This window comes from Lates calcarifer, linkage group LG17 (genome assembly GCF_001640805.2).
Source record: "Lates calcarifer isolate ASB-BC8 linkage group LG17, TLL_Latcal_v3, whole genome shotgun sequence".
Classification (NCBI taxonomy): Eukaryota; Metazoa; Chordata; class Actinopteri; family Centropomidae; genus Lates; species Lates calcarifer.
Window position 1 is genome coordinate 22,551,563 of NC_066849.1, and position 24,000 is coordinate 22,575,562.

General features: G+C 41.1%; 1 protein-coding gene across 1 annotated transcript in view; it reads left to right on the forward strand.

Annotated features, from left to right (window-relative positions):
- Nucleotides 1-24,000, forward strand: part of LOC108902608 (disks large homolog 1-like) — a 103,095-nt gene that overhangs the window by 31,874 nt on the left and 47,221 nt on the right. Inside the window, 1 exon segment of the mRNA XM_051077524.1 lies at nt 451-573. Within this exon segment, the coding sequence (XP_050933481.1) occupies nt 451-573 (123 nt within the window).

Genomic DNA, 24,000 nt, shown 5'->3' on the forward strand with positions numbered 1-24,000 from the left:
CTTTCTCTCTCTCTCTCTTTCTCCACCCCTCTCTCTCTTTTTCTTTTTCTTTCTCTTTTTTTCTTTTTCTCTGCAGTTTATCTTAAGTGCATATTTATGTTTCTTCCTCATCATTATAAATAATCCATGCTCATAATATATCACATCTTGTGTTGTGATGGAACACACAGTTCTTTCCTTCCGTCTACAACTCATGAGATATTACTGACTGTATTTTGTGAAGAATCTAAAATATTAGAGTTGAATTTTTGCATAGAACAGAGTTGTGTACATGTATAGTTAATCATTTGCATTGTCTTTCTCTGCTTTGTGCTAATTTGCAGCTTCAAGAAAGAAATATATTGTAGATAACTTCAGTCATGCTGCAATGCCCAAAATCGAACGTACCAGTGTGCCGCAGTGTGTGTGTGTGTGTGTTGCACCATGCTGAGCTGTTTCTGTACACCATAGGTAGAATCTCCTGAGGTTCCCTTTGATGACGAGGCGTGGCCTCACCCAGAGGGTGAGAGGCTGAACGAAGTTCCCACCCCGCCTTTCTCCTCCCTCTATTCACAAAGCCACGCCTACTACCAGGTAACCTGCCTCTGGGCCCGTTGCATGCGTTTACTGCTTTATTCGTTTGTGACATGATGTTGTTTCCAGTCCTTTGTGGTCTCTGAAGTTCAGGACATATGAGCATGCCTCTCCTTGTTTTTTTTCACGCTCTATTCATTCATTTCTTGTGTTTTGTGAGACACTTCTGCAGATTTCCCAAGATTCTTGAATCTGTGGGAACTGCTGTTGTTGCATTGGTGAAATTCTACAGACATCGTGTCTCAACACGTCGTAGAAACATTTGAAAGTGCTTCATGTAGCATTTTAATATCAATAAATTGTTACAGACAGACAAGCTTAATAGAACTCTATATTTCTGTGCAAATGGAGCTAGAGCGCCAGAGGTCTCACTGGCAGATGGTGGAAGGAATGAACACTGACGGAAAAATAACTTGCAACATGTTTAGAAAAAGGAGACAGAACTGGAGGGGAGGCAGCTGGGCAGTTTAATATCCTCATGGTTTCATGGTTTAATATAGAGAATCAGTCCCATTAATCGATAAAACACATTATAAAATGTGAGACAAGTTGAATCTGCAATGAGTCCTTTGTTTAGGCTAATTATATCTTGTGTCATTAATTCGACAATCATTATCTCATTATCATGACTTTTAAAAATGCTACATGTAGCATGTTTGAGAGACAAGCACTGCAGCATGCTCACACTTTGCCTTTATCGTAATAACTGAATATACATTTTACAGCAATAACTTGTGAACCCAGAACCAAAATGTTGCTTTAATGCTGGTTTGGTTTTCTGGACCAAGTTAATATAGAGCATGCTAACGCTGTGATTACTGATACTGCATTTGTAGTTTGTCTGATGTGACTGTGTCTTTTTTGTATTGTGCACATGGTCTGACGTGGATGTGATGTGAGAGATTACACAGTGAATAGACCTGTGTGTAATCACAGCACCACTTGAAGTGCGTCAGAAAGAGTTAATTTTAAGCTTAAACTTTTAGACTTTTACTCACCATCTCTTTGTCTGTCTCATAATGTCTGTTTACTGTGCTACAGAGTCTTTTTTTCTGAGTCTGTATACAGGGTGTTCATTAGACCGAGAGTGAACCAGAGTGGGAGGAGAGCTGAGACAGGCTCCAGTCTCATCCACTCAGTGTACATGTAGTTACAATTTGTGAACTGCAGGAGGCAGCAGAGGCCAAGGCTAATAGTGGGTGTTGCTTTCACAAATCAAGCCCTGACTGAACTGAATTAATCAAACTGTTAGCAAATAGCAAGCATCCTGACTGAATAATGTTGGTACAGACAGATGATTATAAAGGCAATATGGGGGCTTATTATGATTAGTATTGACAAACCTTCTAGTCAGTTTGAGGTTGACTTGAGGGTTAATGCAACCCACACAGCAGGAGTATAATTGAACTTCACTGGCAAAATTTATATCTACTGCAGAGTCTGGAAGGGGAGAAACAGTAAAAAGTCATTTGCTGTCTCACTATAACACTCAAACAGTAAGACATACATAGTCCACTCACAGACGTTAGTGGCTCTTAGTCATTAAGCTAATGTAGATAATTAGGAAGGAAGGAAAGACAGAGAGGGTCAGGGAGTGGCAAGAGATGGGATAAAGAGAGAATTACAGGCAGACAGTCACAGAGACAGAGGGCAGATTTGTTGGTGGCTGTTAATCATCCTGTCAGTCAGCCAAATCACTCCTCCCCAATGAATCTCTTTCCCCTCCTGCTGATACAGTAATAGATATTAAGAGTCAGTAAGACCTTTACACTGGACTTACTGTATGTCAAATCAGCTCCTGTAAATGTAGATACAATAACAGTATGGAACTAGCTTGACCGAACCCTTGGTGGTACTGAGTAGCCTTTGATAACTTTAGCATTTAGCATTAAATGTTTCTGCATGTTGTCGCTCTAAAAGTAGAACAAAGATGGGGAGGCATCTAATGTTGCACCTGCAATGTCGTCTCACCTTGTCTTTGTTGGTTTCTAGCCATGTAGCAGAGTGAAATTTCATCAACCAACAAGGTAACTTAAAACGGGAATATTAACTTTATCACTCTTTTCGATCAGGACAGGTGTGACCAGAAAAGACAATCAACCATTCTCTAAAGCACTATGAAAAATGTAGCCATGGTAAATGTGCCAGTGGGTATTGCATTACTCAACCATAGAGATACAGCACGTTATATAAACAATATGTTAAATCAAAAAGCATTCAGCTTTAAATAGAAACATATATAAAATACGCTGACACCATTTCAATATTTGTGGATGTTGTCATTATTGCTACCATTATTTTATGTTAATTGTTGTTTATGCTGAAAGCAAGTAGTTGCCTATTTACACACTGAGAAGATACAGAGCAATATTACCTTTCATTTATAGCTGTGTGTCTGGCCACCTGGTGGATGTAATTACAATATTCACTCCTTTTTGCTCTGCGTTTGGTCTCCACCAACTCCCGAGGGAAGTATCTCAATTTTAAGCCGCTAAATGTTCTGCTATTTTCACCTGCTGATGCTGAGCAGGTGGTGTACAATGGGTTTTTAGAGCCTTTTCTCTGGAAACAGCTGCCTGCTGTGGCCAAAAACAATGCTATGAGAGGTGTGAGAGTGAAACACAATAATAAAACTGTGGGCCATACAGCTGAATAATGAGCTGAAACTTGCTGTAGAGATGAGGTAAACACAGTCGAATGGACAGTCTGAACCTTACACAAAGAAATTTGATCCCTTGTTATTATCAAAATATTGATCCTCTTTAATTCACAATATGCATGTATGTATATAGTAGCCTGTGCTGTATAGCTGAGAAGAAGCCCAACCTCCACACACAATCTCAGGGGCTAAATGTCTGTCTCAGCCTACTGGGATTCTCCTTTTGCTTGAGCAGGTGCTTTGCTTGCTCTGCAGTGCTTTATGTCTATGTAGCTATACCTCCAGCATTTACCAGGGAGCTTGACAGCTCGTCAAAATGGTCCTTACCAGAATCTGAAAGGGATTTAATGGAAAGGCTGGGGGAAAGCCAAAATGGTTAGGAACCACTAGAATAGAGCACAGTATAGATCGTGTGTGGCGCCTGGTTTACAGTACTTTTAACTACACCAGTGTCCCTTTATGGCTGTTGACAATACAAAGCTAATATTTTTTACAATTGTATTGACAATCATGTTAAAGTTAAAGGTGAAGTAATACAATGTGACAGGGCAACAAATTATGTTTCAGTTTGGGTTGGCTGCCTTTAGTTCATCAAATATGTTAATACTTCTACAGAATTCAAACTAGTAAATTTTTTGCAGTTCTTACATAAGCACAGTCTCTGCTAAAATCAGTAGAGATGACACCTTGAGTATGTATTAGGGCCAAACATACATAACTACATTGTTACTGGGTTACTGTGCCTACGGGGTCACACTGTCTAGAGCCTGCTAAGCTGGGACCCAAAATAGGTTGTGGGTCAGTCTGCAGACGGCCCACAGCCAGGGCAGGAGAAGGAGCAAATAATTTGTTTATAAAAAGTGAACACAGCATTTGTATGCAAGGCAATCTATCACTAGCCTGGCCTACCTGTAGAGGATGGAAGGGCAAAGTTGGCTCTCTCAGCAGTCAAGCATTAAACATGCATGATGTGTGCTTTTATTTAATTGGTCCTAAAATATTAATAGAGCTGGCATTCACTGCCTGACATTTGACTGGAGAGAGAGGAAGAGAGAGAGAGAGAGGGAAAGAAGGAAAAAGTGAAAGAGAGAGGCACATGACGAGTTGTGGTATGACCAGTGTGTCAGAATTGTTGCTGTGTCAGCCAACATGTCTGTGGATTGTATTTTTTTGTTATGCTGGCCAGCTGCACACAGACAGACTGCAGAGAGTGACTGGCACATGCTAATGATATGGTTCCAGTTGTAATTTATGGCAGCTACAATGATAGCTTCTTACTGTGTGTTCACACTGTGGGCAACGTGATTGATGTGTTGTCTGTTCTGACTGATTGTGGGCATCACGAGAAGCTCAGGTTGCATGAATGTGGTGTTCTGCAACTACATAGTATTCACTCTGCCCATGTGCTGTTTTAGAAAGAGTTTGTTAACTAGGGGAATTTATCCAATATATTATCATCAACAGCTTATATTGTGTGTTAAGTATTGAATGTCTGGAGTCAGCTTTTGATATTCATTAATTTTGCATTTCTTTAACCAACAACAAACCTCAGTGCAGCTGTGATGAAGTGGACAACGGGAAAGTGAAAGGCCATGCTTGAGTTTAAAGCTAAAGTCTCAGCATGCTAACATGCTGATGTATCAGGTATTATGTTTACTTTGTGCGCCATCCTAGTTTAATGTGTTAGCATGCTAATGTCTGTACAAAATCACCTCCAGTTTTTGCTGAGACTTTTCAGTTTGGACTCAAAATAGTGGACTGACAAACCAGCATTGCCCTTGCTGAAGCCATACCCTGAGCATGGCTAAAAATGCATTTGATTGAATGTTCCAAAATCCTAACCTGCTAACACAGGGTCATGGGAAATGCCAGACTGTCACACTCACCTTTTTTTTAGCCAGCAGGCTTGTTGATTGTCCCCACATGAGCCACATTATTTGGATTGCTCATCCAATCAACCTCAGTGACTTTTTAGTGGTGTGAATAGAATTTAGAAGCAACTTTGTGATTTATATTACTATTAATATCTGTAGATTAGTAGGGTGTTTCAAGATAAGGGAGATGCTGCTTTGAAAATCCTTCATCACTCTCTCCCATTCTACTTCCCTGCTGCATATAAGTAAGGTTCCTTCATAGCGTGTTAATGAAAAGATAAAGAAATCTCAGTGACATCTATTCAGATCTTAGGAAACAACACATTAGTCAGCCAGCATCAGGTGTATTTCAGGATTCGGAAAGCTGTTGCCATAGATACAGTTCCCAAGGAAACACAGGCAGAAGCTGTGACAGGGGTCCTGCTCCACCTGTGGCTAGTCCTCCGGGAGCCTATGATAGCTGTGTAGCCTAACCTAGGCTCAGGTGCAAGGGAATACTGCTTAGTTTAGTTGTGGTAGTGAGCCAGTAAGTGCAGTCTGAGTTACCTACCAGATAAAGCTGGCTACAAATCTGGCTGCTCACCAACTTAGCCTTTGGCCCAGACTAGCTAATTCAGTGCATGCTAAAGCCTCTAGGCCCTGACACCATGCTTGAGGGATGCTGTGAAGACACTTGCTAGCCTGGTTGTCTACTTTCTCCTCTCCTCTTCTCTCTCCTCTCTCCTGTCTTCTCTTCTCTTTTCTTTTATCTCAGTTGGTGCCCAGCAACAGCCTGTTGTTTTCCATTCTGGAGTCGTGCTCAATGCGTGTATGTCTGCATGTTTGTGTGTGTGTGTGCATGAGAGAGAGTGAGTGAGAGTGTGTGGGAGAGCTGGGTGCTGCAGTGTCTGGAAACAGCCTCAGGAGAAGATCTCTTTCCCGCACACACACACACACACACACACATATATATATATACACGTGTATAAACAACAAATCTATCAACTAATGCATGCATGTACTTTGACACACACATGCACACACATATTAAAAGGATACTTGTTGGTATTGAAGGGTGAAACTGGGTGAGCATCTCTCTTGTTTCACTCTTGCTTCTTCCTCTTTCTCCCACACACACAGACATACACACACTCACACATACACACCTGAGCACACCTGCATACACACATACACACTTATCTTATTTATCTGTCTAGCCACTGTTAGCATTCAGCTTCTCCTCCTCTACCTGCAACACGCATTATTGCATATGTTTGTGTGTGCATGCATGTTTGAGGGTGTATACGTGTGTGTATTTGGAGTAGGAGGGCTCTTCTGTTATGCCATTGGCTGGCTGGAATGTAGGGGCGTGGCTTGTGCCAGTAATGATATCTGACAGTGAGAGAGAGAGAGGCGTCGGGTTGCAGCTCCAATAAAAGACTGGAAAAGACAATTTGCTGAAAGACAGACAGAGGGAGAGAGAGAGATACAGAGAGACAGAGATAGAGAGAGAGAGAGAGAAAGAGAGAGAGAGGGTGGGTAGGCAGAGAAAAGAGAGGGAGAAAAAGAGACTGAATAATGCACTGAGTGAGAGAGACGGAGAGGAGAGAGTTAGACTTGGAGCGACATCAGAGATGTAGGAGGGAGGGGAGGAGAAACAGAAGAGTTGCAGAATGATTCTTCCAACCATCCACCTACTTCAGATGCTCTCCCCCTCGCCTGCATCCTTCCACCTCCCTCCTTTCATCCGTCCAGCCACCCATCCCTCCCTCCCTTCTTCCCTCCATATTTAATGGGAGCACACACAGTGACAGAGGGGAGATTGACTGGTCATCTCCTAGGACTCAGAGAGAAGGAGGGAGGGAGGGAGGAAGAGGTGGGGTGGAGGAAGACAGAGAGAAAGAGTGAACTCCCTTAAATAATCAATCCTCATATCCTGTCGTTGCCTGGCCCACTCTCCCCCTCACTCTGTCTTCTCTCTGAAGAGAGGAAAGAAAGGAGTTGAAGAGAGGAGATTTTGGACTTCCAGAGATGGGGATGCTGGACATTTCTCCTGGCTAGAGAGAAGATGGGATGATGGACAAATGGATGGACAACAAAGACAGACGGGCAGACGGATTGACAGGTGGATGGATCAGCAAAGACCCTGACAGATGGACTGATGCTCCAACTCTAAGAGGACACTGTCTACCTGCCCTGCACTTTTTATCTCCTCCTCCAGCTCCTCCTCCTCATCATCTCTTGATCTGCCAGCTGCTCTCTCGTTCCTGAGGGAGCTGAAGAAGAAAAAAAGGGAAAAGAAAGTGGTATTATTAAGAGAAAATTGACAAGAGAAGTTAAAAATAACAACAATAGCAACATAATCTTCAGTTGAAACTGGTGACAGAAAAGAGGGAACAGTTGGACTATATATTTGACAGCAACACCTTGAGAGCTTGAGAGAGAGCGAGAGCAGAGCGACAGAGGAGAGAAACTGGAGATGAAGCAGCGGAGAAGCACTACAACATGAATTCTATCTCGTCTGTCTAAGGGAAGAGCAGACAGCAGAGACGATGAACTATATTTTCGGCAACAACACCTTGTACCCCCGCAGTGCGAGGGTGGGCGGGGCGTCCGGGGGTCAAGGGGCGGGGCTAGGAGTCAAACAGAAGCTGGGGCCCAAGCGGGGCTCCTCTGAGGAGCTGGCACCTCCCCACACCTCCTCCCCCTCCACCTCCTCTCCTGCCTCCTCCTCCCCTTCCACATCCTCCTCTCGCTGGCAGCAGCTCCTTATGTTCTTCTCCAGGAGGAGTGCCTTCACCGACTGTATCAATGCTAGCCAGGTAACACACACGTCACAAGCTCTGTGTGTGTGTGTGTGTGTGTGTGTGTGTGTGTGTGTGTGTGTGTGCTTTATGCTTGAGGGGTGGTAGGGGATCAGGGTGGGAAGCATGTAACTTAACCTGGGTTTTTGTTTTGTGTGTGTGTTTGTGTGTGAGAGTGTATGTGTGTGTGCATACGTGGTGCTGGTCATTACATTAGCAAACATTCTCTAGTTTCAGTTTCTTAGCCAAAACAGCGAGGCAGTCAGGGGCAGCAGGCGGGTTTTAAATTGAAGTTGAAGCAGCTCTGTGTTTGTGTTTGAGATTTTTGATAATGTTGTCATGGAAATGAGCTCTGGCATAGTGTATGAGACCCAGAGAGCCGGTGTGTTGCCATGGTAAAGCCATCATTTAGTTGAGCAGTCCACTGGCACTAGCTGCAAAGACGACATTAAAATCAAAATCTTACCATGGAATAGGAAAAGGGAAGGTGTGTGACTGACCTAATGAGAGAGCAGTCACTGTCACTACATGATTATATGATTCCTTTATTACATTATGGCAAAATGAACCTTAGGAAATCTGTGACTGTTTATATGTATGTGTATGTGGATTTGGATCTCCTTAAAATAAAACACAAGTTGTTTTACAGGATTTATAGTTCTGCATTAATGGGTTACTGCATAGCCTACGCAGGTAGCAGCTGTGGCTACACCATAGCTGACGTGCGCCTCCCCAAACATGTACTGGAACTACATGGTTAGCATTAGTGGATGCACAACATAAAAAATCATAAGAACTGTGACTGGTCAGTTTTGGCTGCTTGTTTCTTCTCCTACAAGACTCCAGTACTGGATGAAAATATTAAAAATGAGTAATTTAAGAAAGACTCAGTAATCTTTTTAGCAACACACATGTAGGACACACACTAAATATTAACTAATGCAAACCCAGGTAACTGCACAACAATATTCCCCCATTCAGCAATAAGACAAGGTGATCAGGATGTAATTCCAGTTCTAGCTCTTGCATAGCCCGAAGTTGCTATACATCACAAAGTAAATTGAGGAATGTTTCTATGAGGAATATAATTAAATAATAATATGGCTTGATCAAGAACGATACATATATCAACGGGTAAAATACAATGCTGAACTATAACTCTAAACCTACACTGTAGCTATCCATGATGGGGTTCCATTAATAGCCGTCTACAAATGGAGGAATCTCTGTCTGTCTGTCTTTGGATTTTATCAACAAGTGCTCATCCAATTGACTTCAAACTTGGTTTTGCTGAAGACCCAAGGAAGTGCAGTGCCGACTATGACGTGAGAGCTTCACATCCCTTTTGTAGTTGTTCCTTGACATGAAGGGCATAACACTACACTACAAGGGCAGTGCAGCACCCAGACAGTTTACAGCATGCACATGCCAGGGTTAACCAAAACCAGAGATAGCAAACTGCCATCATCATGCCAGCAGCTTGCATAAATTGCCTAACTGATAACCCAAGCTATTCAGCAACCCACTAAGGACCCATTGGGACAGGAGGGCTACTTACATTAGGAGGAACTTAACATGGAATCAGTCTGATGTTGACATGCCATGCAGCCACTGTCTGCAAGACTCCTCTCTTTACCACTTATGTAATATTGCAAAAATGATGTTGTGGCTACAGTAATTACATTATGCAAATTTCAATAATGCATGAAAGTCCCGTCTATCTGTACAGTTTCTTAAATCCAAAGCACCTTTTCCATCTAAAAACCAAGCGCTCAATTTTGTACACACACCGGGAAATCTTCAAAATAACTTATATCCTTTCATGTAGGTTTGTTTGATGTGTAAGCCTTGTCTTTTTCATTTTTTAATGTGCATTAAAAATGCACATCATCTGCCCTTGGAAGAATATTTGGGGTCTTGCCTATTAATATTAAAGACGCTGTGCCGTGCACTCTGCCTCTCTGTGAGAAGAACAGTTTTCTCTCAGGAAAAGCAGGCCTTAACTTGTGGCCCATTAGGAAACTGCTGCTGTGAGCTGATGTGATTGGCCATTATTGAGTCTCACCTAAACTCCACCTGCTAATACTGGATTCCTCCTAAAAGTGTATTCACCCATTAGCTCTTGTGATTGCATTTGGAGCCAATTTATGAAGAGTAGAACCCCGGTTAAATGTATTTTCACACCCTGAGACATTTATACATGAGGACAAAAGAACATTTGAAATATACTTCTGATAAACTTTAATTACACTACTATAGATTAGATAAGTACAGTGTAGTATTGACACTTCGACTAGTTTCAGATGGTCTGTTTTGGAGAGGATTAAACTTTTTAGAGAATCATCATTTTTGACAGCAAATCATCATATCTTTGTCTTTGTGTAAATGACAGAAAGCCTGGTCGTGTTTTTTCCTGTATTTCCCTGTTTTTCACAAACGATAACACACTTTTTTGGACTGCAGATGACAGATGCAGTAATGTCTCTAGTGTATCCAAACCTGCATTATTGATCTGAATGGATGGGGCGCCACTCACATCGCTCAGCCCTGCAGCACTTTTACAGTTGTCTGCAGATTTACAGCTCAGTCCAATGGAAAAGTTAACTCCCGCCCACCACCACCCACCCCCACTCCTTTGCAGTAATCATACTGGCCAGTGTTTTCCCAAGGTGTTGCCATTTTCCTGTCTAAGGCACTTACTGCATGACTTATAGGCCATTACACTAAACACGTACACACACACAGAGCTGTTGGCTCTGTTGATAGGAGAAAGAGGCTATTTTTTAACTCTGATGGAAGTGGTTTGGATTTGCTGATTTGAGCCTCATAGCACAAATCAAAAATTTACCATTACGCATTTCAAACTGTGTGTGTGTGTGTGTGTGTGTGTGTGTGTGTGTGTGTGTGTGTGTGTCTTTCTCTTTCGGTGGGTTCATTTGTAGCATAAGGGGTATACTGATTATCCAAATCCATGGTTCAGTTCAGACCTTGATTTTTGAGCCAAATTCAGCTCTTGCCTTAGTTTTTTTGTTTTGCTCTTGTTCTTTTGTTCTTTTTGTTTTCATTAATTGTTAGATAAAACATATCCGGTTGCGTCTTCCTGTATTATGTACAAAATAGTGGACATTTGTATCACGGTTTTGGTCTCAGTTTTAGAATTGTTACACCCCTAGTTAATGTGTGTTCAAGGTCATGACCAGGTTAGATTTTGATGGTTGAACTAAACACTGGAGAGCATACACACAAACAGTAATTACTCTTTAATCAAATTATTTAGTCCCCCTGTCAAAAGCCATATATATGAGTAAAACAATATGGCATTTAGAAGCCTGGAACACGTTAGAGACCAGGCACAGTACTTAATCTCACTGGACAGCATTTTAGTGCTAAATCTGCTCCTTTCTGGCAATAATGGTATTGATGCTGTGTGCTATTAGCTTACCAGTCAATCTGTCTGTTTCAGTGGCTCCGGTGATGACTTTAGGTTATCTTTCAATACTGACATTGTTAAATAGCAGCTGATTGTAGTTTGATTATCTCCCTTTTAAACTGATTATTTTTTTTACTATTTCTTGCAAAATTTAGATGTTATGTTGCCTTGGGGACTTGATGCAGTTTGGCAAAGTCATATTTTTTTTATAACCCTAACCCTAACCTTGTGTTCACCAATATTAGTAATCACAGATAAATGGCTAACCCCACTCTTTTCTGTTGTTTTTGTTGTGGACACTTAACAGTCTCCCCCATAGCCCCCACCCTGTCTCTGTATAATTGATGAGTGCGAAAACAGAGGTATGAAAGTCATCCTGGCTCTTCAGAAACAGCTCTAAAAGCCTTAAAGAGGTGTTTAGTGGTCACAGGAAATGGAGGTAGAGAGGGATGGACAGAGCAGGAGAGATGGGGGGATAGATGGATAGAAAGACACCACAGGAGAGAATTAGTGATTGATTAGGACTGTGAAAGAAATATGATAGCCTACTAGCTCAGAGTAGCCAGTGTGAGCACATTACTCTCTTAGATAATGACGTATCCATCAACATAAAGAACACACATCAAGTCAGCTGACAGATTCATACCATGTATCAGTTAATCAGTCACTTTATCAGGATTGGTTATGAGGTAAACAGTAATAATCTGGGAGACATTTGTGTAGATTAAATATCGACAGTAAGGAAATAAGTGAGACTGATATTACTTTGTTAGATGTCCCCACTCAGCAAAAACTTTGGTTGAGAGAAGTGCTGAAATGGTATTTGTGTTTAAATTGAAAAGATATTACATATGTGGGAAGGTTTGGCTTAGACCTCTACAGTTCACCTTCAAACAGATTTCATTCACCACATCAGTACATTATTAAGAAAATCTAAAGAAGGTTCTAGGGGTCCTTTATAAGGTCTAGTGGTTATTGAAGATGTTCTAAGTTTAGGATGTTTTAGTGGTCATTGGGAATGTTGTAAAGGTCCTTTACAATGTTGTAGGGGTTGTTTAAAGGGTTTAAATGGTCACTGAAGAGGTTCTGTGGATGGTTTTAGGAGGTTATGGAGATCCCTTGTGATGTGGTCAGTGGGAAGGTTGCAGAGCTCCTTTCTCTGGGTCATTTCAGGGTTGTTGTGGACATTGAGAAGGATTGTAGGTCCTCTTATAGTATTGTGTAGTTGTAGTTGTCCTTTGTGAGGTCCCAGTAGTCCTTCTAGAAATTTCTAGTTCTTTGTGGATTTTAGGGATCCTCAAGGTGATTACACACCTCCAGCAGAGTTTTGTGGAAGATCACATCACTAACACGCTTTTGTACATCATGTTGTTATTACAAGTAAAAGGTGTAACACAGTGAGTAGCAAATCTGCTATTTTTGATAGAATGAGGTCTGTAAAAGTAATGTATATATACTGGTATTTTTAAAATGGAAAACCTGTGGGAGACATGTCATTAACACTGAACCAATACTGCAAAGTGTGTTTGTACAGTAGTTCAACCTACTCTCCCCAACACACACCCCACTCCTGTAGAGAGTTGCTCATTATCCTTCTGCTGCCCAAGGAAACTTTCCACTTTCCCTGTGCCTCATGGGATATCACTGTGCATGTGTAGGCTTCTCTGGTTTTCTCTGTCTTTAGATCTGTTTTTCTTTTTTTCTTTTTTTTTTTGGTGGTGGTGGTATTATTACCACACATGGGGCAGAAATTTTTTGGTGCATTTGTCTAGATCAGTGTCTAATAGTACACTATGAAACTTAATCACAGTGTCTGCAACATTACATCTATAGATCATCTGTTGCTGAGTGGGCAGTATGTAATAAACCAAAGTAAGAGTTGCATTTTTGTGTCTTCGCACCATAACTGTGAATTTTCACCTCCCACAGTCTTTGCTCACTCAGAAACTTTACATCATCACCACATAGAAATGGAGCAGTGCAGTAGTTAGAGAAATTGAAAGAGTATTTGCTGTGGCCATACGTTTATATTTACAAAAACATCCAAAGGTGTGGTATCCAATTTCAGAAATCATGTAAAGTTAAAAGAGCCACAGATGGATAACACAAGAGGTAAAACTAGTGAACAAGAAACCTTTCTTTTATAGTACTGACTTTTTGGTGTATCCTCCAACCCTCTGTCTATACACCACACAACTGCACAGAATCATCCCTGTTCTGCCATGCCTGTGCTGTGCTGACACCATATGGGAATAAATATTGGAGCAACTTGAAGGTTAAAAGCAGTGACTTGGAAACAGTAACGTGTTCAGACTTGTTTGAAACCCTCAAGGCACCGTGACTGATGTGCACTGCTGTCTTTGGTTGATCCTGATCAGCTGTTACATGTGAACTTACATGTTGTGCTGAAACATGGTGGCAGTTAAGACAAAATGTCTCAAAAATCTCTCACGTTGTTTGTTTCTTCTTTGAAATGAATCAATTATTTTCTGAATTTGAGGTAGAGAACAAGAAGTCCTGAGATGGTTTTGTCTTTTCAATTAAAGCTGACAGTGTGGAGGTGATGTCATCAGTGGGAGGTGCTAATGCAAATGTTTACAACCTGGACCCCCGTTGCCCATGGTAACCAATGAGCTCCTCCTCTGATGCTGGCCAACACCGCGAGCAGCATCAGCTGCTGTCATGGTGATGCTGCTATGCTGATCACCAGGCAGAGTATGGCATGTGTGTGTGTATGTGTGTGACAGAGAGTTAAGGAAAACAGTACATGATTGTGTATAAACTTCAATTATTAGTATACGTATTTGCTTACTTGCTTGGTCAATACTTACTGGTGTACACTCACACACATACACAAAGACACACACATTGTATTGTAGCAGTGAGTAGTGCATTAGATTTGTAGTGCTTGAGAGTATGTGAGGTGTTGCGTCACCTTCTGTGTGTGGGATGAAGCTTGCATATCTGCTCTCTCCCACACACACACATACACACACACACACACACACACACACACACACACACACACACACACACACACACACACACACACACAGACGTCTCCACACAGACACACTCTCTCCTCCCTCTCCATCAGTTTCCTACCTCCTGCCTGTTCTCTGTCTATGCTGATATAATCAACACAGATTAGCTGACCACGAGCAATCACTTAATATGACCACTAACTAATGAGGCTGAACACAACATAATGACAGCTCCATCCATCCTCCTGTAATTAGTATGGAATGATTTGACACTACTGAAGGCTTTGACCTGTTCACTGCCACCACATAAAAACTTCATAACTGGAAATAAATGATGATGCTGATATGAAATATAGGCTTTGCATTTTCATGTCTTTGTGTCTTTAGAGAGTCAGATTTTCATCTTACAGCGGCACTGTCTGCTAGTGTGATATTGCTAGGCAGAGTGATATTAGTACCTTTTGTCATGCAGTCACACATGGATGTGTTACTGTAAGTGACAGGATCATTACAGTTGAATTGGCAAAGCACGGATTTTAATTGCAAAAGCTATTGTTACACAGAGAATAGAGGACTTAGTGGCATGTAAGTGATGGTGTCCCTCATGACCTGTAACTGTTGTGCTTCCTCGTAGGCTAATCAGTATGTTACTTGATTAAAATTAAAGTTTAATGGAATGAAAGTCTGTGGCATCCTATGACACAAATGAACCTTAGGAGCCTGCCACGATAAAGGTTTATAACAGACCAACCAAGGCAAGGTGCCATGACATGAGGTCTTCACTATCAGATTTTAAATGTTGCTTTGAAACAACAAAACTAAAGATAGGTTTGAATTACCAGTGTGCTGGTTACTCAAGGTTTCAATAAAAATACATCATGGCTGTCGACTTTCATTCAATAAAGAAGACTCAAATTACAAATGAAATAACTTGTAATGTGACTTTGCCACAGTTGCTCAGACTTGAGACTTAGTTTTGTTTGCAATTAATGTGTCATTTACAGCTGAAACTGTATGATTGAAGGAGATCAATTGATTAGCCAATAATCAGAAAATAAATAGACTACTATATTGATTATCGGTTAGTGATTGATAGAAACAAAAATCTTTGGAATTGGTGCAATATTGAGAAAGAACAGTGTACTTGGCAACCACAAGCAGTGGGTCCACAAACGGTGCATTTGTCCATGTCGAAGTACATCCACTTAAGTGCTTGTTTTTTCCACTGACGGGCTCAGATTGTTAATGTAAATGTCTGACAACATTATGGATACGATTCCTACAGAGATAGACCTTTTTATTAAAGAGTAAGAACCTTTTTGTTTAACCGGAAACATTGCTGTATGTCGCTACCAGACTCCATTAACAAAAACAGTAATTTCACCTTGCAGAACTTGGGAGTTGCTTGAATACCACTGCCTTAGTTTTCCTTTAATGTCTTTGGATAAAACAAGAAATTTTAATTTGTCACTTTGAATTTGACTTTTCCAGGAGTTTTAGACAAAACAATTTATTTATAAAATAATAAGCAGATGAATCAGCAGTGAAAATAAAGTTGCAACTTTCATTATCATTATTGTCATATCTCTATATTGCCTGTGTTTCTTGTGATGTGACCTTGTGGGCAACTATCATTGTATTGTAATAAATTACAGAAAGGATGGAAGACTGATGAACAACTGCTGCACTTTGTGACTAGATACTGCAGTGCTGGAAGTTAGCCTGTGTGGTTTTAAATCATGTTTGTGTCGGCTGCAGCTCCTTGATCTCTGCCAGTGACCGATAGAGAGCGACATCGCGAGACTCTGAAAACATTTTCTAATTAAGTCATGGAAGAAGAGATCTTAATGCTGTCAGACACAGTGGACACCTAGATAGAGAGGAAAAAAGACTGAGTGACAAACTCATCTGTAACAGACACTGAGACCATATCCTTAACAGAGAATACCATTACACCAGAATTACTTCACTCTGATTCTTTGGCTCACAGTTGGAGTGAGGCACAGCCGACAGGGTACAAGCTAGGGTTTCACCAGAAAGAGCGAGAGACGGAGGGTGACACAGATAGATGGGGAAAGAGAGAGTATTGTAGTCTGAATGCCGTGATGAACGAGCTCACTCAGTTACTGTTGAACTGTGTGTCCTGACCTGAAGAAGTGATCTTACCCAACAAGCCCTACAAGAAGGATCATTTCCAGAGGTCAACAGTTAGTGTGAGTCGAGGAGGTTCACCTGAGATCTGCACTGCGGAGTGTAGAAGACTCAGCTTTACCCCTGCTCACCTCACTACTAACTCTCAGATCCTATTACAGCATATAATTGACCTGCTTATGGTATATGGAATAATGAGTGATGATATTGGATTGCACTTCATTGCACATTACAGTTTATAACATTTTGGTTCCCAGACCTTCACTGGGTAAAATAATTCATCAGGAATTAGTAAAGTGTCTGACAGTGTGCAGGATTCTTTGATTTTGTCATATAATTAGGAATACAAACTCCTCTCAAACATCTAACAAACATTGATTTCTGTGACTGAAACACATTTGTGGAATTTTGTGGGTCTTTCCAATTACAATTCCCACATTAATCTGTAGATACTGAAGTGGTTTCCAACAAGTATCCAAAACTGTCTTTGCATGAAATGGCTAAGAAGCCATAGTACATTTGTGGAGTGATGGTATTTTGTCCATCATCTGTCCTCTCTATCTTACCTCAGTCTATTCAGTGCAGCCTTAATTAAATGCAAATTGTCCAAATTGACATGATTCTCAATTATTTTTGGTGATAAAAGTTCAGTTGTGTAATGGCGCTGTCTTTCACACCACACCATAACCTTCCAACCCTCACCCAAAAACAAATCCCAGCTCTAACAACGGCAGGCTCTCTAAATTAATACTGATTTATTCTGCCATGTTGTGTGTGGCTGCTGGTGTGATATATGATAATGAAGATCTCAGGCTGTAACCTCACATGTCTGATCACCCACCGGATCCATGGAGACCACAGCTCTGCTGTATCGAGATGCAGTCTTTTCGTATCTTCTAGCTTCACATAATGTCAATGTAACCTCAGCTGTTATGTAGTTATTCCACAGAAAATTAACTGGCAATTATTTTGGAAATCATTTGCAGAAATTCCAGCTTCTGAAAAGTGAGGATTTGATGTTTTCTGTTGCCACATATGACAGCAAACTAAATAGGTTTGGTTTGGACTTTTGGTTGAATAAAAATGTTAATTGATTAATCAAGAGAATAATCATCAGATTAAAAAGAGAGCTGATGCCTGTGAAATACTGTTAAGACTTTAGTTATTATTCTTAAGAACTGGACTACATATTAGTACATTTGCAGTAACCTCTTGTTTCCCTCTAACATTAGTGTACCTAAAATAGCATCATGCTTTGCCAGAAATTAAAAAGTAATTTTCCTTCGGTGTCAAAACTAATCAAACTGATACCAAGATGAAAGCAACCTGTCAGGTACCCAACCAGTTAACACAACATCAGCTTTAAAATGGATTGAGTTGTGATGCTATAGTGCATCATTTTGTGCTCAAAGTGGATTTAACCCCTCTGCTGCTGTGTGCTTGTGTTACCATCATGTTTTATCTAGGGGACATTGATTTGACATGCTGGGCTGTGGTATCTTTGTATGACATCAGTCATGCTGTCAATCAGTGCTGATAATTTCGGACAGCTGCAGCGAATAAGACAGAGCAGTGCTGTGGAACAACACCATCATATCTGTGTACAGTATGTACATTTTAGTCTCCAGTCAGTGCTCCATCTGTCTGTGGAGTCTGAGCCCCCCCGCTGGTGACATTCAGTATTACAGCCTTAGAGTTGAAAAATCCTGATAATTTATTTTTGTTGAATGTTTTATACACATCTTTCTAGCAAATTACCGGAGACCCTGGCCAAGACACTATTTTCTGTTACATGTCTGCTTTCCTTTGTATTGATTGGATCCTTCGTAATTCTGCTTGGCATAGTCAGACATTAAATCTAAAATGCTGAGGAGGTTAGAGATAAGAAGAAAAAATAATTTAATTAGAGGAAAGCATGGGAGCAATAACAAAGAGGTTGCACACTGGATTAAAGGTTAGAGTGATGGGAACTTCTTAGTCTGACAGAGCATGGGTAAATGTAATTGGTGGGGGTGGCACTCCTTCACTTTTTAGTAGAAAAAAATGTATAAATTTGATATTTTCACTCTTTTAAGCAGCTACCCTCCCTCTGACTCAGACTGACCGGTAAAGAGTAATGTGTGTGACTAATTGATATACCAATTATACTAATTAAGAGAAGTAGAAAAGGTCTGACTCTTACTAAATGAGGATGTTTTTTTCTACATTTTTAAACTTCAGTTGGGCCAGTCTGAGACAGAACATAAAACAAGGATTTAATTAAGCAAACCATTTTACTGAACTGAGCTGAATTAATTGATGTGTTACTTAATAATTCTTTTCAGGGCCATGTCAAAAGGGAATGGGGGTAGAAAACTAAGGAGAGCTTGATATGGTGTGAGCACACTGACTCACAAGTTTTATACGTAACAAAATTTAAGGGTAATGTCTCTAGTTTGTCACTCCTTTGGTACGAAGATAGTAATCATCGCAGGCATCAGAAATTAGTTGATGTGTAGTGGTTATTTTTCCTCATAAAATGGGTATTTTGAAGTAAAACTCCTCTAAAACTCAACCCTCACCCTCCAGGGTAGCTCGTTTCCATCTCTTGTCTTCAAACACCCTCCACCCCATCCCTACACTTTTTCTCATTTCTTAGTAGCAGCCCCCCACCCCCCCACCCCCAAGCACTGTATTAGTGCTGGCTTCATTTAGCGCTGTGATGCTAACAGCCCATTCTTCTTGCTCATCCTCTCCTGACTGAGCGGTTAGCCTGCAGCACTAGCAGCACTTTACACAGGGAACACATACACACACACACACACATGCACATACCCGCTAACACACTGGGCAGCTATAACAGGCTTTCTCTCAGCCACCCTCACCCTCTCTTCATCTCTTTGTGTTCTCCACATGGGTGCTGCTTTTTAATGTGGCTCGTCTGTCTGTATATCTGTCTCTCTCTTATCAGGTTCGTTTGGGGCAAGTTGTGGCATATATTAGCTGACATTAGAAAGACATGGACCTCATAGCCATATAACCAGATAGGTATGTGAGTGTGCATCTCTACAGCTCTGTGTACCAAGCAATGACAGCTTGTGTTCTTTCCTAAATACCAACTGTAGGCAGCCAGAAGCTATAATTAATCTGATATGAAAAACTCGCCATTGTGTACATGTAAAACTGATATCACTGTTTTTGTGTGTGTGTGGTTTTATTTAAAGGTAAATATGAACTAAAAAACAAAAACAAAAACAATGAATTGGTTGATAGGTGTTCTGCAATTACCAATGACTATAATAACATCACAAATTAGTTCAGCACTATTACATATATTCTGTCACAGAGCTGGTTACCCTACTTAGGAAACCTTATTCTGCTAAGGAGAAGCAAATTTACTACCATATCTTTCTATAAAGAACTTCTTATTCAACAAAATTATATGTTTAATGTTCTCACACGATTCCATATAGCAGTAAAAATGATACAAGTGTAATTTCTCTAGTGTTGAATTAATTGGTTAATCAACTGAAATTAAATCTGTAACTATTTGAGTAATCCGTTAATCATTTTAATTATCCTTTTTCCAGTAAAACTTTTCTAATCGTGCATTGTTTTGGAGAATTTGCATCATCCAAGGCCATCATGACACTATACTTGGAGCCTTGCCTTTGTTTGTTTGTGTGTTCTTGTAAGAGACTCTGGACTTGGAGACACATAATAGGTAAACACATCAGGACGCACACATACACACACACATTCTCACAAGGAAGTAGGCCAACGCATGGAGACACACACACACAAACTCACAGCAGGCATTTTTTTAGTCTGTATTTCAGCTGACCCGGCCTGCCTTGTGATGCTTTAAAAGAACAAGACAAAGGTTGATGGAAGGGACTGGCCTCCACCAATCACAGCTCTCCATTCATTGTACACACACATTCACACACACACTGACTGAGCTCCGAGCGCTGTATCACTGTCCCTGGTTGCCTATCGATTAGTCATGCCTGGCTGCTGTCATGTGCAGGAGTCCAGGGAAGTCCCTAATTGGTTAGTTCGGGAAAGAGAGAAAGAGGGGGAGAGTTGGAGAGAGAGAGGGGGACAGACACTGAGAGAGGGAGGCAGCATAGAAAGATGATAGAGGCTGAGAAAGGGATTGTGCATAGGGATGTGACCTAATATTAAGTCAACAGAAAGACCAAACAAGATGAGATGAACGATGAAAGACAAAGAAAAGCAAGTATAACCATGACTTTGAGGTTTTCTCAACTTGAATCTTTAAGAGGAAAAAGTCAAACGTAGGAATCTAATCTGAGTTCAGATGCTGTTTTATCTCTACTTTTCTTTTGGACCATATGAATCGAACTGCATCGTCTACAGAGAGGCTCACACTTGAGCTTCAAAGTCGGCGCACGTAGCAGCATAGGTGGATAATATGAGTTACTCCGAATGACTGACCACTGGAGTGGAGCGTAATTGCGGAATGGGAAGGAGAAATCTTCCACTGGAGTGTGTGAATTGACTCGCATCCTCTACAGAAACAGACACATCTGAAGAGAAATCAGGACTGAAAGGAGGCTCAGTCTGTCCAAGTGGTCCTGCTGCTTCGTTTTGGGCCTCAACCTTTTATCTTACTACTGACCCTGTAACCCTGAGAGATGGCAAGAGTGTCAGTGTGGTCCTAAGGGGAGAAAGCTGAGAAAAGGAGCGTTAAATATCATGCAGAAGGAAGATGGTTTCCTTTTCAGGACTTTTGGACGCTCTAATCCATAGAGGAGAAGAAATGGAAACAACGCCTACAAGGGAGGGATTGTATTTTAATTTTCTGATTGTCCAGTGATCTTAACACACTGAGACACACTGATAGTGGAAAGGCAGGAATACCAATTTTGTACTGGATACCAAAGAGGATTGGTCGTTCTGGAGAGGCATGACCTACATTATTCTGACACAAGTGATTCTGAGGAGCTACTCCCTTTTGTCATCTCTGTAAATGAAACAATGTGGTGATAGTGTGATAAAAAGATAAAGAAGACAAGAAGATATCTTTGTGACTTTTTTAGAAATCTGTAGCTATGACTACTTACTTCCACAGCCATGAGTTCTGTTGTAGCCCCAAAAAGCCCAGCGGTGGCTCCACTAAGAATAAATCCAGCAAAGGAAAGACCAAGTCAGGCAAGAACCTCTCTCACTCGAAGCATAACCAGAATTTGCTGCAAATACAGACACCAAATCACCAACTGCAACCTTCACCACTGCACTCACCAAAGCACCACCCCCATTCACCGAAACATGGCTGTCATTCACCAAAACATCTGCTTCCTTCTCCCTCTCCGAGCTACTACCACATAGCACCAACGTCTCCAAGTCATCAACTTGCTCCGCCTTCACCAACGTACCAGCTGGCCCCACAATCGTCTAATCACCTGCTGCACTCGCCAAGCCACCACCAGCTTCATCTCTCACCAAGTCATCATCAGCTGCAGCATCATCCTCAGAACCAACAGCAGAACCATCCACTGGCCTCACCCAGTCACCTGCTCTCTTCGCAATCGACGCATCAACTCTACCACCATCAGCAGCAGCAGATGCAGCTCCATTCGCCCAGTCACCACTCGTTGTTCCAGCAGTATCAACACCACCACCACTACCCGCCCCCTCTTCCTCACGCCTCCCAGTCGCTGTCTATCCACCCTTTTCACTCACCACAGCTCCCCCTGTGTTCAGGGCTGGGTGGATATGGGTGGAGTACACTGCCAACTAACCTGGCCACGAGGGGCTCCAGAGGGAAGTTCCCCAACCTGAGGGACAGCGTGAAGAAGAGTCCCACAAAGAGCAAAGCCAAATGCAAGGCTGGGAGCAGGCCGTGGCCCAATGACACGTATATCTGGACAGCACACTCAATGGATACTCCCCAACACGTGCCGCTCATACACCACTTTCCACAAATACAGGCCCATGTGCAGGTAGGCTTGATGGGTGTCAAGTCAAGAGAAGTCAATTTTGTTTATATTGTGCCAGTTCACAACAGAAGTTATCTCGAGGCACTTTACATATAGAGCAGGTCTAGACCGTATTCTTTATCTTATAGAATTTACAAAGAGAGACCCAACAGATCCCACCATGAGCAAGCACTAGGTGACTGTAGCAAGGAAAAACTTCCTTTTGGAGAGTAGATGGATGATTGTATACAGTGGACCTTAGAGAAGGCAGTGTGTCTGCATTTGACAAATTATTTCCCATCTGCCTCTGATATAGAGGAGAATTCATCCTGTTACAGTATACAGGTTGTGGTAATAAATCATGCAATGGACTGACTTTTGAAAATGTGGTAGACTCCTGCACACTGTTAGCACAACATTTAAAAGCCAGTTCGTTTTGGTAATCTCTAAGCCATTAAGAGGTGCCTGACAAAGGTTTACACATTAACACCCTGCACACCTGTCTTAAAAGTGCACATGTGGAGAAACTTTCATACTAAACTAGAGCAGGGAGTTCCATGCAGTTTACAGTGATTTTATTCAATTGTTGATATTGTTTGTTGGCACTTACATAAGTATTATCTGTGCACACTTCCAGCAGCTTGATTATTCAGCCACTGTAGGATGGTAATTAACCTCGTTAATGAACATATGAAACAGAAAAACTGCAATTTTCTTACAGTGTTTTTACCTCAATTTTTGAAAAAGTATGAGTAACGCTATTTGGAAAGAGCACAAGTTATGCAGTCAAATTGATTGTGTATTCCATTAATGTTGAGAGTACTTCTAGAATCAATACATGAAAAAATATATTAGACAATAAAGGAATGATGGGACAAAGAGCAAAGAGAAGAAATTTGTGCCATCGGTCTCCAGTATTAACACACAATATCACCTTGATATAAAAACCCTACACCTGATTGAACGTCACAGAATGATGATAGTAGCAGTGTAAGAGTGGTTTTGGTCAATTTTATCATCCTGGTGATATAATGAAAAGAACATAGCCATCCATGTGTAACAATATTCATGTAAATGGTACCATAGTGAGCTCAGGAGGAGAATATAACATGCCAGCTGCTTGTTAGCTGTTGTTAGGGTAGTTTTTGTTCTGTTCATCTGCAGCGATCAGCGATAGCAGGTAGTGATAGTCTGATTAGTGTGATTAGCATGGCTGTTTTGATTTGATTAGAGTCACACTTCATCTGATTAGCTCATTAGTCAAATGGAGTTTCATTACACAATATGAAGACAGAGTGGGTAGAGATATTAGGAGTGGAGTATTTGTGTGTATGAATGAGTGCATCAGTCTTCACCTCTTAACAATAGCTCATCTGTACTACAAATAAAAGTGTATGTGAAACAAGTGAGGTCAGATATTAGAGAAGCAAACCTCTGAATTAAGCTGTTTGTATATTTTTGCGTGTATGACGAGTGTGTGCGTGGCATAACATGGTACATTACACTGATTATTTAACTAATTGCTGCTGTGCATCATTACATGTTTTGGGATGTTTGATTTCTGTTTATCCAATCCAGATTCATCCACTAATTGATAATTGAATAATTATGATGACAGGGTA